This window comes from Gorilla gorilla, chromosome 3 (genome assembly GCF_029281585.2).
Source record: "Gorilla gorilla gorilla isolate KB3781 chromosome 3, NHGRI_mGorGor1-v2.1_pri, whole genome shotgun sequence".
NCBI classification, from domain to species: Eukaryota; Metazoa; Chordata; class Mammalia; order Primates; family Hominidae; genus Gorilla; species Gorilla gorilla.
In genome coordinates this window covers 105,085,874-105,104,541 of record NC_073227.2, presented here as the reverse complement: position 1 = coordinate 105,104,541, position 18,668 = coordinate 105,085,874, and the positions used below count along the sequence as shown (strand labels likewise).

At 36.4% G+C, this 18,668-nt stretch overlaps 1 protein-coding gene across 10 annotated transcripts in view; it reads left to right on the top strand.

Annotated features, from left to right (window-relative positions):
• The window catches only part of WDFY3 (WD repeat and FYVE domain containing 3), a 295,582-nt gene that overhangs the window by 163,730 nt on the left and 113,184 nt on the right, over nt 1–18,668 (top strand). For all 10 annotated transcript variants that reach the window (XM_055384561.2, XM_055384570.2, XM_055384567.2 and 7 more), the window contains 8 exons: nt 964–1,178; nt 4,727–4,839; nt 6,077–6,308; nt 7,845–7,945; nt 8,076–8,294; nt 12,898–13,079; nt 15,087–15,318; nt 16,665–16,825. In XM_055384561.2, coding sequence (XP_055240536.1) covers nt 964–1,178; nt 4,727–4,839; nt 6,077–6,308; nt 7,845–7,945; nt 8,076–8,294; nt 12,898–13,079; nt 15,087–15,318; nt 16,665–16,825 — 1,455 coding nt within the window. The remainder of the gene's footprint in view (nt 1–963; nt 1,179–4,726; nt 4,840–6,076; nt 6,309–7,844; nt 7,946–8,075; nt 8,295–12,897; nt 13,080–15,086; nt 15,319–16,664; nt 16,826–18,668) is intronic.

The following is an 18,668-nucleotide window of genomic DNA, read 5'->3' as shown; positions in this document are numbered from 1 at the left end:
AACTAGTTATCTGCCCACCATTAAGAAGATTTTATCCCTGCTATTTCTATAAAAATAGAACTACTTTTAGTCATATAGTCATGTAATACAAAAGGCTTGGAAGAGAATAGAGTCCAGCTGCCTGTACTTCTAGCAAATTAAAATAGGACATGTTTGCCTAACCTGTTCTGGAATTGCTATATTGCTCTAAGCAAGTTACTTAATTTATCTGAATGTATTTGGAAGCATATAGAGACTTCATATTAAAAGGTATGCTTCTGGCCAGGCGCGGTGGCTCACGCCTGTAATCCCAGCACTTTGGGAGGCTGAGGCGGGTGTATCACGAGGTCAGGAGATCAAGACCATCCTGGCTAACACAGTGAAACTCTGCCTCTACTAAAAATACAAAAAATGCAAAAAATTAGCCTGGCATGGTGGCAGGCACCTGTAGTCCGAGCTACTCAGCGGACTGAGGCAGGAGAATTGCTTGAACCCAGGAGGCGGAGGTTGCAGTGAGCCGAGAGCCGAGATCACACCATTGCACTCCAACCTGGGTGACAGAGCAAGACTCTGTCTCAAAAAAAAAAAAAAAAAGTATGCTTCTGCCGGGTGCGGTGGCTCACGCCTGTAATCCTGACACTTGGGAGACTGAGGCAGGTGGATCACCTGAGGTCAGGAGTTTGAGACCAGCCTAGCCAACATGGTGAAACCCTGTCTCTACTAAAAATACAAAAGTTAACTGGGCGTGGTGGTGGGCGCCTGTTATCCCAGTTACTTGGGAGGCTGTGGCAGGAGAATCACTTGAACCTGCGAGGCAGAGGTTGCAGTGAGGCGAGATCACACCATTGCACTCCAGCCTGGACAACAAGAGCGAAACTCCATCTCAAAAAAAAAAAAATAAAAAAGGTATGCTTCATGTGAAAAGAATTGTCATCTTTCTCACTAAGAATGACCTGACTGTGTGGATTTCCTTGTTGATTTTAGCATGCTTTGGATCTTCAACTTGCCGTGGCAAATATTTTACAATCCCTGGTGCACACAGAAAGGAACCAGCAAGTCATGTGTGAAGCTGGTCTTCATGCACGACTGCTGCAGAGGTGCAGTGCTGCATTGGCTGATGAGGACCACTCACTGCACCCGCCCCTGCAGCGGATGTTTGAACGATTAGCCTCTCAGGCCCTGGAACCCATGGTGTTGAGGTAAGTTCTCTTTCATACTCAAATAGTCCACAATTAGTAATGTCAGTTTCTAGAGTCCTTATGATTCCAGAATTCCTGCCTTAATGGACATATATTCAGTTATCTATGGGCAAAATATAACAAAAATGGACAAAATACTCAAAATATGGCACTTAGAAACAAATAAATCTAGTTATTAGTAATCATTTAGTGTTTCTGTCCATCAGTTATTTCTTTCATTTGAATCTAGCAAGCTCTCACTTTCCTTTAAAAATGAAGTCATGCGTTTACTTTATATTTAATAACTTTTCATATATAAGTTTTTAAAGAAATACTTTTTAACTTTTTAATTTTGAAATAATAGATTCACCATAAGTTGTGAATATAGATCCAAGAGTTTTCCTGTGCTCTTTGCCCATTTTCCTCCAGTAGTTACACCTTACATAACTATACTACAGTATCCAAACCAAGAAATTGATATTGGTATGATGTATTCATGTGCACATACAATTATCTGTTATTGTATCATGTGTAGATTCATGTAACCACCACACAATTACGATGTCACAAAGATTTCTCTAGTGCTACCTTTATTGTCATACCCACTCCCCTAACCCCAACATCGTTGGCCCATGGAAATCACTGATCTGTTCTCCATCTCCATAGTTTTGTCGTTATGAGCAGGGGTCTCAAACCCCCTAGCCGTGGACCAGTACTGGTCCATGTCCTGTTAGGAACTGGGCCGCACAGCAGGAGGTAAGCTGTGGGTGAGCCAGCATTACCGCCTGTGCTCTGCCTCCTGTCAAATCAGCAGTAGCATTAGATACTCATAGGAGCGTGAACCCTATTGTGAACTGTGCATGCAAGGGATCTAGGTTGGGCACTCCTTATGAGAATCTAACTAATCTAATACCTGATGATCTGAGGTGGAACAGTTTCATTCTGAAACCATCCCCCACAATCCATCTGTGAAAAAATTGTCTTCCACAAAACTGCTCCCTGATGCCAAAAAGGTTGGGTACCACTGATTTTGAGAATGTTAAATAAATGAAGTTATACAGTATGTGATCTTTTGAGATTGTCTCTTCACTAATCATATTGCTCTTGAGCTGCACACAAGTTGTTACATGTATCAGTAGTTTTTTCTTTTTATTACTGAATAATGTTCCATAGTATGGATGTATCAGAGTTTGTGAATCATTCAAGAAATATATACTTACATATGTGTATTTCTTGAATGATTCATATATATCTGTCATTTCCTCCAGGAAGCCTCCTGCTTTGAGCCACCCTTCCAAAAGTCTGGGTAGGCTGCCCCTATATAAACTCTGTAACACTGCCATTACATAATTTATTATTAGAGTACTCCTCTTTTATAAAACTTTTAGAAGCTTTCTTAAAAATGGTTGAAATTTATTTGTAAGTTTTTAAAACTGACTCCAAACTGATTGTGGATTAAGAAACTTTTATGCAGTAAACATTTGTTAAATGGTGTTGTATCAGGCTGTGTTCACGGCCTTTATAATGCCAAGATGAGTGAGATGGACCTACTCACTTCATCCATTATCTTGTAGTTGTACTCACCGTCCTAAAGTTTTGAAAATAGCATTGAGATTTTCCCCTGATCCTTTTTGGTAATCTGCTACTTTAAAAGTAGAGAAACACAGAGAGAGAGAGAGAGGCATTGTCCCATACCTAATGCTACTATTTTACCAGATAACTTATATTGCATAGTTAGATAAATAGAATAAGCAATGAAAATCAACCATTGGGTATGTTCAGTTTTCACAATTAGTGAGTTCTCAGAAAAAAGAAGTCAAATGATGGTACAAGTACTTTGCTACTTAAAAGCCATAGATTATAAACTAATTGTGTCTAACATTCTACATGAAAAACTGGCAAACCTAACTTGTAAGCCTTTTTTGTTTCCTGCTGTAGGGAGTTGAAAATTTGGGGTATTCTACTTTTTTTTTTAACATGATGTTATAAATGACAGGTTATGGAGGGTTCATGCTCTTAAAAAATGTGTAGTCTAGTAAAGAATACATGCAGATAAGCAGGAAATGAAAATGTTGTTTATTAAGTTCGTAATAGCAGTGTTACAGAGTTTATATAGGGGCAGAGACTTTTGGAAGTGTGACTCAAAGCAGGCTTCCTGGAGGAAATGACAGTTAATGAAATAAAGTATGAGGCCAGGCAGTGTGGCTCATGCCTGTAATCCCAACACTTTGGGAGGCCAACGCAGGAGGATAACTTGAGGTCAGCAGTTTGAAATAAGCCTGAATAACATAGTGAGACCCTGTTTCTAAAAAAAAAAAAATATATATATATATATATATATTTTTTTTTTTTTTTTAACTAGCATGGTGGCGTGCGCCTGTAGTCCTTGTTACTTGGGAGACTGAGGCCGAAGGATCTCTTGGGCCCAAGAGTTTGAGATTGCAGTGAGCTATGATCACACCACTGCACTCCAGTCTGGGTGACAGAGCAAGAGCCTGTCTCACACACACAAAAAAATGATGATAAATAAAAAAGTCTAAAGTATGGAAGAGAGTTAATCAGGTGAAAAAGTAAGGGCAAGAATTTTTTCCCCAACAAGAAAAACAAATATGGTGGTCCAGGGTAGAGAAGGAGTACAGCATTCTTAGGCAGTCAGAAGTTTTACGTATGTCTTAAGTAGAATTTATGATTGGGGGAAAGATGGGAGCAGTGAAGCTGGAGAGTACAGTAGAAATCATCTCATGTATGGTACTGAATGCTAGCTGTTTTGTGTTTTCAGCTACAAGAAATGGACAGCCATGGAAGAGTCTTAAGCAATAGAGTGACACTGTGTAGATTTAAATTCTGTGAGATACTGACTATAGTGAGGAATGGATTGAGTTGGGGCAATATTGGTGTCACAGGAGGTAATTAAGACTCTGTTTTAGGAATAGTAAAATAATATGGTCTGGGTGATAGCAGCAAGAATGAGAGAAAAGAGCAGATTCCATATTTTTATGAGTAGAAATAGCAGGATTTTCTGATTTTCTGAATATGGAAAGTTAAAGAAAGAAGGAACAAAAACACATTTCAGTGAGATGCAGAACATAAGAAATGCCCTGGGTTTGGATATAAGGTGATGAGTTTGGTTTTAGAAATATTTGAGTTGGGGTTCTTCTTAAATATTATTAACTTCTAAAAAATGAATTTATAAAAATGTATAGCAGATATATAGCTATATGGTAATTAGATGTAAAACTAACACTGTGTATGTTTTACTATACTTGCATTTTTTGTATTGTAATTAGTCTTGGAATTTATTAAATTCCTTTTTTGAAAATGTTTGGTTTATGAATTATAATATTCTCAATCAAGGAATAACTGTCTAAAAAACATTGTAAAAAATGTGTCAGATATATAGCTATATGGTGATTAAATGTAAAACTAACACTATATTGTTTTATTATACTTTGCATTTTTTTATTGTAATTAGTCTGTTGGAATTTATTAAATTCTTTTTCTGAATATTTGGTTTATGAATTATATAATAACCTCAATCAAGGAATAGCTTTGCTTTGTCTCTTTCTTAGGGAGTTTTTACGTTTGGCAAGTCCTTTAAATTGTGGTGCCTGGGACAAAAAACTGCTAAAACAATATAGGGTCCACAAACCAAGTTCACTGAGTTATGAACCAGAAATGAGAAGTAAGTTGACTTTTGAAATTCCCTTTTTTGATTTATTTTATGAATGAAAATCATGTAGGGGCTGAATATTATTTCAAGAAGTTTGTGAAAGCAAAGAAAGAGAAGGGTTTATTATTTAAATAGAGAAACAGGCCCGGCGCGGTGGCTCACGCCTGTAATCCCAGCACTTTGGGAGGCCGAGACGGGTGGATCACGAGGTCAGGAGATCGAGACCATGGTGAAACCCCGTCTCTACTAAAAAATACAAAAAAAATTAGCCGGGCGCAGTGGCGGGCGCCTGTAGTCCCAGCTACTCGGGAGGCTGAGGCAGGAGAATGGCGTGAACCCGGGAGGCGGAGCTTGCAGTGGGCCGAGATCGCGCCACTGCACTCCAGCCTGGGTGACAGAGCAAGACTCCATCTCAAAAAATAAATAAATAAATAAATAAATAAATAAGAATTGAGTTGTGATTTCCTTTGCTAAGAGTAGAAACAAAAATAGTTCCTTTCCCTAAGAGAATATTTGAAATATCTTTGTAGTTGCCTGAATATCCAGCACATTTAGGAGGAAAACAGTTTCCTATACTCATGTAGTTTATTTTGAGAGAGAATATTTTCTTCATTACATTTGTTATGTGTCCCTGGAGAGATAATGACAATCTGTTTAGAATTTGTCTTTTTATTCTTGAAATTGTTACCCTTTTTATAAATATGGGAATCTTTAAAGTACTTTTACGATTGTGCATTTAGTTCTAATAATTGTAAGGAAAGAATTAATAATGGGGAAAAAATGGGAGAAGCAAGTTTCTGCCGTTTATCTCTAATTTGTTTTATAATAAAGATGACCTATTTCTTTTCATTTTAATGCTCTAAAATTGTTTACTTTTCCCTAAAAAGAGAATTAATAAATTATAGTTTTATGAAATAAAAGTATTTCCTGATTTGTAAACTATTAACTGAGATTTGTAATTAAATTACATTGTATCAGTGGCTTTGATGACAATTATTTGAGATGTTTATTTTTATTTATACTCTAGTTTCCAACATTTCTGCAGTGTGCATATTGCTTTAGTAAAAAAGGAAACGCATGCTATTAAGTTGAAAAGTAAATGTACATTAAAACTGGATAATGATCTTGGCACTTAAAAAGAAAATTATCGTCTATTGAAACTGAAGTGGTATTTACAAATAAATCAGCCTCGTAAAGTTATTTTGAAATTCCATATGACATTTTCCCAAGAGATTTCCTTGACTTACAGGTAGTATGATCACATCTCTGGAAGGTCTGGGTACTGATAATGTTTTTAGCTTACATGAAGATAACCATTACCGGATAAGCAAGAGCCTGGTAAAATCTGCGGAAGGAAGTACTGTACCCCTGACCAGGGTGAAGTGTCTGGTCTCCATGACAACCCCACATGACATCAGACTTCATGGGTCATCAGTTACTCCAGCTTTTGTTGAATTTGACACATCACTTGAAGGGTTTGGGTAAGAAATTTGCAAGGAAGCCAGCCTTTATGATTTTATGCCTCATACTTGCCTTTACAAATAGATCTTTGGTTTTAAATATACTTAACTAAAATATATTTTACCATACTTAATATTTTTTAATTATTGAGTTTTTTGAGCATGCTATTTTAAGATTACTACATTTAATTATTTTTGTTTGTTATACTAAATAAATTGATATGACATAGGAATCCAAAATCTTAGGCCCATGGACCAAATCTGTTTTGTTAGTAACACTTTTGCAAATTTTTTTTTTTTTTGTAAATGAAGTTTTATTGGAAAACAGCCACACTCATTTATATTTCCTATGGCTGCTTTTGTGCTAGAGTGTCAGAGTTGAGTAGTCATGATGGAGACTGCCTGGTTCACAAAGCATAAAATATTTATGATTTGGCCCTTTCCAGAAAAAGTCTGCCAACATCTAATGTAATAAATATAAATGTATAGATAATATATAAATTAAAATTAGATTGAAAACTCTTTGGGTTTTATCATCATCTATCCTGCAAATTGCCTAGTATAATAATTTATACATTATAAATATTCAATGACTATCACTTCAAATGAATAAATTATTTCAAGTGGCAGAAAAGATTATAGTAACAGAAATGGCAATAATGAATATAAAAAATCTAAAAGAATTCATGAAGTTCAACAGCCTAAAATAGACACAAATGCTAATAGATCTGATAGCTAGATCTGTTAGCTATTAGAGTTTTGTTTTTTTTTTTCCTTTTGAGTCAGAGTCTTGCCCTGTCACCCAGGCTGGAGTGCAATGGCGCCATCTTGGCTCACTGCAACCTCCGCCTCTCAGGTTCAAGCATTTCTCCTGCCTCAGCCTCACAAGTAGCTGGGATTACGGGCGCACGCCACCACGCCTGGCTGATTTTTGTATTTTTAGTGGAGATGGGGTTTCACCATAGTGGCCAGGCTGGTCTCGAACTCCCGACCTCAAGTGATCTGCCCACCCTAGCCTCCCAACGTGCTAGGATTATAGGCGTGAGCCACTGTGCCCAGGCTTAGAGTGTTAATTCATAATTTTTATCTATACTAGTTGTTTGTGGGATTCTTATATTGATTGAAACCTCTGTGTTTTAAGAATATTATGTGTCATTATCAAACAATAGATTAAAACATGATTGGGAATAGTCAAAAGCAATCAGTGGTAACAAGAGAGTGACAGTAAGGGGCACATGGGAGTTTTATTTCAGTGATGAAATTGTTCTAATGTCTTGATTGGGTTTATACATTAGAGTATGTTGCCGTATGCATTTTGTATCTTAATTTTTTTTAATTTAAATTAAAAATGTTATTTTGGGAGATTTTAAAATTATGTCTTTTGATACCTTTACATAATTAAAAGAAGGGAAGGGCTTTGCGAGGCATCCAGATTTATTCCATGATCTTTTCTCTAGTCACCATTAAATACTGGCAGTTATTTCACTGTGGTAAGTGCACAGTGTTAAGAGAAGGAGTCATTGATCTCTAACATGTATGTTGTCTTTTCTTTAATAGATGTCTTTTTTTGCCCAGTTTGGCCCCTCATAATGCTCCTACGAATAATACCGTCACAACAGGTCTTATTGATGGGGCTGTGGTCAGTGGCATTGGTTCTGGTAAGTAATATTTGCTTTCTGCTTATGAGTTTTTTTTCCAGTAGATTGTATATATTTTATTTGCTTTTGTTGGCATCTTTTAAAAAATATAAAAATCAACACAAACTTTTTTTTTAAATTTTTACTGTAGGTGAAAGATTCTTCCCTCCTCCCTCTGGCTTAAGTTACTCTAGCTGGTTTTGTATTGAACATTTTAGTTCTCCTCCAAATAACCACCCTGTCAGAATTCTTACCGTTGTGCGCCGAGCAAATTCTTCTGAGCAACATTACGTGTGCCTTGCAATAGTTCTATCAGCAAAAGACCGATCTCTGATTGTTTCCACCAAAGAGGAACTCCTCCAAAATTATGGTCAGTATTTGTTTTTTTTGTTTTCTTCTTTTGAGTATAGAAGTATTAAAACTTCATTTTTGTATTTATTTTAAAAGTCCAGCTAATAATAACTTTTCAGCTTAAATTATTATAGCATAGAACAAGTTACATAAAACATTGAATATTGCTTATCAGTGAATTTTAAGGCACTTTCAAAAGAGACTTACAAAACAGCAGAGGGAGTGAGTACCTAATAAGGACTAATCTCTACTTGCCAAGAAATCACAGCTTTTCCTAGGAAAGCAGGTTGCTTGTTTGATGTATTTTGGTAAGGATTATCATTGGCTGTGAATTCTGCTTAACTAATTAATATTCATTGAGCACCTGCCTGCCATATGTGCCACACTGTGCTAGCCACAATAACATTTCAATTACCTTATCCATCACTTACCTTCAAGATGTAATACATACTATTTTATAATTCTAATTCCCTAGTTTTCTCCAACATGCCATGACTTTACAGTGCTGTACAGTAGAACTCCAAACTCAAGGCATTCATGAAGATCCTGCTAAATGATAAATAACTTAAAATATAAATCTCAATTTACTTAATTTTCTTTGCTCAAGAATATAAGCATTTTGTATAAATGTGATTTTTTTGGTCATCTAATTTTGTTCTTTTAGCTAAGTAAAATAATATCACATATTAATTGACATGTGGTTGGTGTTCAATAAATATTAATATAATATGAATGTTAGTCTTTTAATTAGATTGTAAGGTTGTAGTATTCCTCATGGTACCTAGCACAGAGCTAGGCATCAATATAGTTAGTACTTTAAAATTCTTATGATGCTTTATTTGCCCCTTTAGTAGCATTTAGTCCTGTTGACTAATTCGTCCTAATTAAAACTACCTCCAATCTTGCATTCGAGAGTACTCACTATTTCTCTGATCTTTGTTTTACGATTTCCTTCAATCGCTTTCTCTTCTATCTGCCCCTCAGAAGTAGTATTCTCCAGTGTTTCACCTTTGATCTTTGTACTTGACCAGCTCTTCATGGGAAAAAATCATGAACTAGTATTGCTTTAAGTCTTTTTATCTCAAGGACTGTGAAGTCAAAGTTTTTTTTTTCAATTGTCTATGTCCCAAGCTATGTCCTCATATTTCCAGTGCATATTAGACATCTCCATATGAACAGTATTCCAGTAAACATCTCAGATTCTAATATTTCTTCTTTATAAAACCTACATCTCCTTTAGGAGGCTGAGGTGGTGTAGGATTGGTGAAGCCCATGAGTTTGAGGTTACAGTGAGCTGTGAAGGTGCCACGGCACTCCAGCCTAGGAGAGACACCCAGTTTCAAACAAAAACGAAAAACCTACATCTCTTTCTGTTTTCCTGTGTTGATAAATGACACAACCACTGCCAGTTAGCCCAACTAGAAACCTGAGTCAACTTGAAAATACCACCCTTTCTACTAAATCTTACTGTAATATGCCTCCCTAATATTTCTCAAATCTTCCCTTCCTCCCTGTGCACACTTCCATAGCACTTGTTTAATAATCTTCATCTCTTATCTAGACTTCATAGATTTTAATTTTTAATTTGTTTTTGTCTGCTTATCTTTGTAATCTAAGCTGCCCTGTCATCTAACACAGTACCTAGAATGTATTAGTCATGCAGATATTATGTAAACTTATAAATGCATGAATAGAGGAAATGAATGGCCTGAGGAAGAAACAACGAGAAAAGTGAATAATAATGGGGAATTTGAAGACACCCTAGAATTTAATGGAAAAGTTAAGGAGTGGATCTGGAGATAAATCTGTAAACTAGGAAAATATTTTCTAACTCTTATCTCATTTTTATTACTAAATGTAATTTGCCAGGCTGCTATAGTCCATATATGATTAGAAATGATGGTAACATATGCATTAGTATTGCCAGGATTCCTTCTCCGAACAGCTGTAACCCATTAAGATGCCTAGGAGATTAGGAGTTGTCATAAACCAGTTGGCTCACTGAGGTATCCTGACACACCACTCAGTGCTGGAAATGTCTTAGTTCAAACCTAAGTCAGAAAGTGAAACTCTCACAAATGTTTGTAAGGAATATCTTCTTCAATACTTGAGAAGACTTATAGTCTACGAACCAGGGAAGGAAGAGGGACAAGTTCCTTGTTTCACCCGTATGTTCATATTTACTTTCACCTCCATTGGTCCATAACACTAGACCTTTCAAGGCTTTAGGACCCTGCTTTCTGCCTAGTTTATTCAGTTTCTATATCAAGTCACCTCATGGATAAGATTTTTACCTGTGTAATAGTCTTATCAACAGACATATATTCTGAATTGCCATTCTAAAATATAATCTTGGTATTTAAGTATGTGCAGATATTTTAAGATTCTAAAAATAGAAATTAATATTTTATTTGCATTTTCTTCTTCATATCACATAAATTTTACTTTCAGTATATTTACTTGTTTGTACATGCAGTGAAAAATACTGGATCTGCTTTAAATTATATGGTTACAGGTTAGCTCTTCTTAATTTTTTTTTAAATGAGTATTTAAAATCTGGTTTTCCACTGCTGTCTTGCCATGTGTTAAGTACTGATAAAAGGTAAATTAATTTTTATTTAGCTTAACAATTAAATTAAATTAATATGAAACCATTATTTCTTAGCATGGTCTGGTAACATATAGGGTAGCAAAAAGGAGCCAGATTGGAGTCAGGAAGTAATTGTAGAATGGTAGCAAATCAGAATATATTTATATACATGGGACAAAGTTGTCTGATGAAGCAGGAAACTTGGATCAACAAATCGCTAGTCTATGCTGTAAATCATCTCCTTTTTACTACCTTTTATTATGGACAGTACAGCCACTAATAATAGATAGTTGTCCTCTTGTGTCGTTGAGCATAGCATATAGCAAGAATAAACTTTACATTTTTCTTGGTTCTTTTTCTAACCCATACTGTAACCAAATCAATGTCAAAAAGTTACAACACATCATTGTTGTTATACAACATTATTGTTATACAACAACATTATTGTTGACTACAGTTGCAGTGTTGTGGAGCAAATCTCAAGCTTTTTTTCCTCGTGCTTCACTGAAACTTCCTGCCATTTGATTAGTAACTCCCCATTTGCCCCTCCCTCGAGCCCTTGACAACCAACATTTCATTCGTTGTTTCTCTGAATTTGGCTATTTTAAATACCTCATATAAGTGGAGTCATGCAGTATATGTCTTTCTATGACTGGCTATTTCATTTAGCGTAATGTCCTTAAGCTTCATCTATGTTGTCAGATATTGCAAAATTTTCTTCTTTAAGGCTAAATATTATTCCATTGTATATATGTACCACATTTTCTTTATCGACTCATCTGTCCAGGGGAGTACTGATACCTCTTTGAAGTCCTGATTTCAGTGATTTTAGATAAGTACCCAGATACGGTATTGCTGGATTATATGTTAGTTCTATTTTCAGTGTTTTGAGAAATGTCTGTAGTTTTCCATAGCAGCTGCAGCATTTTACATTCCCACCAACAGTGCACAAGGGTTCCAATTTCTCCACATTCTTGCCAACACTTGTGTGTTTTTTTTTTGATAATAGCCATTCTGACAGGTGTGAGGTGATATGCCATTGTGCTTATGGTTTGCATTTCCCTGATGATTAGTAACATTGAGCATTTTTCATATACCTGTCTGCCATTTATGTGCCTTCTTTGGAGAAATGTCTATTCAAGTTCTTAGCTCATTTTTAATTGACTATTAGTTTCTTTACTATTGAGTTCTAGTAGTTTCTTATGTATTTTTGACATTGCTCCCTTATGAAATACATAGTTAGCAAATATTTTTCTCCCATTCCATAGATTGCCTTTTCACTCTGTTGTTTCCTTTGCTATTCAAAAGCTTTTCAGTTTGAGATAGTCCCGCTTGTTTATTTTTGTTTTGGGTGTCAACTAGTCTCTTTTTAGTGTTTATCATAACGTTATTGTCTCTTTATTTTTATGTATTTTTTACTTCATTAGCTAACTTTTGTTCATTGTAACTTCATATGATTATACCTATATTTCTTGAGCAGAAGAGAGCAAAAACACATTCTAGGTTTCACTTTACTGCAGGTAAGGGTATTGCATGAATAAGGTATCTTCTGTCTGCATTATCTTTTTATTTTTATTTAATTATTTTTTTTGAGATGGAGTCTCGCTCTGTCACCCAGGCTGGAGTACAGTGGTACAATCTCAGCACTGCAAACTCTGCCTCCCAGGTTCAAGCATTTCTCCTGGCTCCGCCTCCTGAGTAGCTGGGACTACAGATGTGCGCCACCATACCTGGCTAATTTTTGTGTTTTTAGTAGAGATGGGGTTTCACCATGTTGGCCAGGCTGGTCTCGAACTCCTGACATCAGGTGATCCGCCCGCCTCAGCCTCCCAAAGGGCTGACATTACAGGTGTGAGCCACCGTGCCCAGCCCGCATTATCATTTTTTTTTCCAGAGTTGTATTATTACTCAAATCAGTCTGCATCATTATTTTGTTTTAACATAAAGTCAAAACATGCTGATCTAGATATGAATAATTTGAATAGGGATGGTGTTGGAAAAAGTTTTTTATGTCTTCCCCCCTTTATTTCAGTTGATGATTTTAGTGAAGAGTCCTCATTTTATGAAATTCTCCCATGCTGTGCTCGCTTTCGATGTGGAGAGCTTATCATTGAGGGACAGTGGCATCATTTGGTCCTGGTAATGAGCAAAGGCATGTTGAAAAACAGTACTGCAGCCCTTTATATTGATGGACAGCTTGTTAACACTGTAAAGGTAAGTGTATGTGCACTTGTAAATCTACCTGCTTTATAAGGTAGTAGTTTGGGGTGTGTGTGTGTGTGTGCCTGTGTGTGTGTGTTACAGGGATATTTTTTAAATTACTTTCTTAATTTTAAGTTGATATTCAGTACCCATTTGAATAATATGTTAGACTCATGTGGCCAATTCTTAAACCATTTTATTAGAGAAGAATAGAAATGAGGGCTTATAGGTACTAAAGAAGTTGCTGAATATGCAAGAGCTTAAGCCAGATTGCTAGGTGCTTTTTCATAATAGAGGAACCAGTTGAAGGATTCCTAAATAACGGTGAACACACTATTTTGTCACTTCATTGCTGTTGTTGTAATTTAGTCCAGAAGACTTACATTCTTTAGAGCTAGAATTGTTTTTTTTTCTTTGTTTTCATATCACCCAGATTAGTCCCTGATAATGATAGTAGGTATTTAGTTTATTGTTTCTTGAATGAATGACTGCGTAAACATTACTGTATATTGTGATAGTATTTAGAATAGAAAAAAAGAGTTGATTATCAAGTAAAGAAACAAGTGAAACTCCCTTTTTCCGAATGAGAATAAATCCTGCTTGTTACTTTGTACAGAACTCAGTTCGCAAGCTTTGAAAATTCTTGACCTTCTAAAAGATAGTATTCATTTTATTTTATTTTATTTTATTTTAATTGTTTTTCCTTTTTTAAGACGGTGTCTTGCTCTGTCGCCCAGGCTGGAGTGCAGTGGCACGATCTCAGCTCACCGCAACCTCCACCTCCTGGATATGAGCAATTCTCCTGCCTCAGCCTCCCAAATAGCTGGGACTACAGGCACATGCCACCACACGTGGCTAATTTTTGTATTTTTAGCAGAGATGGGGTTTCACCATGTTGGCCAGGCTGGTCTCAAACTCCTGACCTCAGGTGATCCTCATGCTTCGGCCTCCCAAAATGCTGGGATATAGGCAGTTATCCATTTTAGGGCGATCACTTGAAAGAAGTAACAAAGACAAAGTTTGTCCTTGTGTGTGAATTAAAGTTTGAAAAGCACTGAAACCAGCAGTATCTTTGAATATATTTCCTTCCTTGATGATGATGATATTTTATTGTGACATTGTGTTTCAATATGATAAACCCTAAAATGCACCTTGTGGAATAGTCGTTGATTTATTTGTATACATGATTGCATTTGAAATGGGTTTGTAGATTCTCTAGTACGTTGCTCCTTCATTAATTTTAGTGTCATTAAAAATAAAAATGCCCTCAGCTTCTAGAGTTGAGCAATAGGAAATTTATTATTGATTTATTTACATCGTGATCATCACTGTCCCTGTCAATAGTCACAGTACTGTGAAATCAACTCTAGCTCATATGTTGGTCTTCACAATCATGCTATTAACATCACCAAGAACTGCTGTTAAATATATAGAATAATGAATAGGATCTGAAGCTGAGATGTTATTATGACACAGCAATTAATGGAAGTGTCCTTCATCCCATTAAGCTGCTTCAGCAAGAAAAAGCAACTTAAGTTCTTTATCTCTTATACTGTACTTAATTATATATTTATTATAGTAATTTACCCCTATAAAACACTTTTCATCAGTAATTTTAGTTAACATACTCACATTGAAGGTAACATACCTAATTTCAAGACTACTTTAATTCCATAGTGGAAAGCTTTCTTTATATCAGCACAAAAATTTCAGAGAAGCGTCATTAACTTGATGTGCAAACCAGCCATTGACAGTATCCCTGTATTTGCTTGTTGCCATTTCTAGCATTAAAGAGTTTATCTGTGTTAGAGAGTTGGATAAAAGTTTTAGCTACTATACCTGGTCCTCAGTTACAGATCCCAGTATCGTGCCTTGCCCTTCCTGTTTCTCCACCCCAAATGTTTTTGTGCATTTGTAAAGTTGTGTGACCTTGGGATAATGAAAATATATATGCTGAAGTAGTTATTTTCCTGGGGAAAGTGTTCACATCTCACACATTTGCTTTTGTCTTCCTTACAGCTTCATTATGTCCACAGTACTCCAGGGGGTTCAGGTTCGGCAAATCCACCAGTGGTGAGCACGGTCTATGCCTACATTGGTACTCCACCTGCCCAACGCCAAATTGCCTCATTGGTTTGGCGCCTGGGACCCACACATTTTCTAGAAGAAGTTTTACCTTCTTCAAATGTTACTACCATTTATGAACTTGGACCAAATTATGTTGGAAGCTTTCAGGCTGTATGTATGCCATGTGAGTAACTTATTTTTAGTTCTTGAAGTTGTATGAAACTTAACTCCTGCAATATAGATGCATGTGTGTGTCTGAGGTTATACATATTGTTAATCTAGGAAAAGCGCCTTCTCCTCTAATCCTCTTCAGCAGGATACTCACTCCTATTTAAAATATTTTCCTCCACTGATTATACTGCACTTTCTGGATTCTTTGTCTTTATGCCTGATCACTTATTATCCAGTTTCTCTTACTGGCTCTGAGATACAGGTATATGCCCTCTAGGAGTCTAACTGTGACACTCTTCTCTTTCTGTGATTTCTCCTATTACATGAAGCAGTTTAAAGTATAGCCACCCCTGTTAAAGGAAGAACAGATAGGTTCAATAAACACACACACATATTCTCTAGATGAGATCACTTAACATTATTTTTCCTCATTTCTTTACTCCAAGCCTACTTTTTGTTATCCTTTCTCCCAAATGAAATTTAGACTCAGAGGAACTGATGTTAAGCTGGCAGTTCCTTGGTAGTACTCCTTGCAAATGATGGTCTTCCACTCCCTTGTTCTGATTCCACCAAGAATCTCAGAAGAGTTAGGACAAGTATATTGTAAATGGTCATAATCCTAAGATTTAGTAATTTATCTTTTCACTCATTCTTAATTTAGATGGTATCTAATAAAAGCTAACACTTCTTGGGCACTTACTGTGTGCTAAATAAGTCAATACACATGAAGGATGTAGCTGTTCTGAGCCCTTCACATGTATTTATTCATCTCAAAACACTGTGAGTTAGGTACTGTCATTATCATTCCCATTTCACAGAAGAGGAAACTGAGGCACAAAGACATATAGGTCGCACAGCTTTTAAGTGATAAAGCAAGATTCAGACTCAGGCCATGTAGCTTTAAAACACATGCCTTTATTAATAACTCCTCTGCTTTGTGGTCTCAAAGAATACAGGCAGGCATATCTGAGTGCTTTTTTGGGGGAGGGGACATAGTGCTACATGGCTGATCAGCATTTTATTCATCTTCATTCCTTTTTCCTTTGAATCTAGGGGGACATGTTTTACAATTTGTCAGATAACAGTTAAAACTTTTCATCCTTTACGTTGTGCTATATGTTAAACATGTTTTAAGAGTAGCACTTAGAATGTAGAACTCTATGACTAGATTTCTTTTTCCATCTTTTAATTAAAGAAATAAATGAAGAGCTGAGAAGTAAGATAGTTTTTAAATTTACCTCTCTTATTCTACTTTAAGACTTTGAAGCCTCCTCATTTAAAAATGATAGTAAGAATAAAAAACTTACTTAAAGATGAGAACTACTGATGATTTTGAAAAGAATTATTCTTCTTTTGAAGGTAAAGATGCAAAATCCGAAGGGGTAGTGCCATCCCCTGTGTCATTAGTACCAGAGGAGAAGGTGTCATTTGGCCTCTATGCACTCTCTGTGTCGTCTCTAACAGTGGCAAGAATCCGCAAAGTGTATAACAAATTGGATAGCAAAGCCATTGCTAAGCAGGTAAGCAGAATGATTTCTTGGTGTACTATGGCTGATTCTCACTGGGAACATGTCTCAGAGTCTCATATGGATACTACTCAATTATGAGTGACTGCTAAAAATCATGCCTTTCATGTATTGTTTATGTTTGGTTAATTTGACTTCAAATGTAGGCCAAAACGCATGTAGATATGTAACTTAATTTGGAAAAGTGACAGTTTCTGTTATGAGTACATAATTCATATTAATTTATTTATATTGGCAATTAAGAAATTTAACTTTAGAAAACTAATGAAAACAATTACTGTTTTTAAGGCTACAACTCAACTTTTTAACGAACGACCTATTATGTGCCAGGTGACATTCAGTTCAGGACATAGCAGTGGATAAAAAGAAAATTTCTGCTTTTATGTTTCCTACATTCTAGTGGAAAAGACAGTTGATAATACCTAAAGAAATAACCTAATCATGAAGTATGTTAGAAGGTGATGGTGCTACGCAGTAAAATAAAGCAGGGAAGGGGAAAGAGAGAAGCTTCAAGTTTTTAATATGGTGGTCCAAGGAGACGTTCCTGTGAAGGTGAATTTTGAGCAAAGACTTGACAGGGATGAGGTAACAGGCCACAGGAATAGGGAGCATGGGATATACCTATGGGTGTGGGAGTGTTTTGTATTCCAGGAATACAAGTGCAAAGGCCCTGAGAAAAGTACTGTATGTACCTGCCATGGAGACAGATGTGGCTGCAGTAAAATTAGAGAGGGCCCGGGCAGTAGGAGAGGAGCCCAGAGTGATGATGGGTCCCAGGTTGTTTAGGATTCATGGGGCAATTGTAAAGACATTGGCTCTGATGGAGAAAGATGGGAGGCATTATGGAGTTTCAGACATAGGAGGGAAATGCTGTAACTTACATTTTATCACTATGACTTCTATTGACAATAGGTTGAAGAGAAACAAAGGTAGTAGCAGAGAGACAAGTTATGAGGCCAATGCGATAAATAATTCCTATGAGAGATTATGGTGGTTTTAATTTGGGCAGTAGCAGTGGTAGTGATAAGAAGTGATCAGATTCAAGGTGTGTGTGTATATATATATATATATATATATATATATATATATATATATACACACACACACACACTTTTTTTTTTTTTTGAGATGGAGTTTCCCTCTTGTCGCCTAGGCTAGAGTGCAATGGTGTGATCTCGGCTCACTGCAACCTCTGTCTCCTGGGTTCAAGTGATTCTCCTGCCTCAGCCTCCTGAGTAGCTGGGATTATAGGCATGCACCACCATGCCCAACTGATTTTTGTATTTTTATTAGAGACAGGGTTTCACCATGTTGGCCAGGCTGGTCTCAAACTCCTAACCTCAGGTGATCCACCTGCCTCAGCCTCCCAAAGTGCTGGGATTACAGGTGTGAGCCACCCCACCCGGCTCAAGGTATATTTTAAAAGTTGACCTAGCAGTTTTGTGTGATAGAATGTGGAATGAGTGTGGAAGGTGAGAGAGTTAAGGACTCCAGGTTTTTTTCTTGAACAGCTAGGAAAATGGAGTCACATTTTCTGATTTGGAGAAAACTACAAAAAGAGTAGAGTTAGGAGGAATATTGAGAATTCTGTTTTAGAAGTTTGAGAAGTGTATTAGACATCACAGTAGAGATTTCAAGGCCATTGGAAATACGAATCTGGAGTTCATTTATACAGGTGGTGTTTAAAGCCATGAGTCTACATGTATTCACCAAAGCATAGATGTAGATAGGGAAATGGAAAGTTTTAAAGACTGAAACCTGGGACGTTCCAGTGTTACGGAGTTGGGGAGATCAAGAAGAACCAGAAAAGACTGAGAAGTAGCAGTCAGTGAGAAGG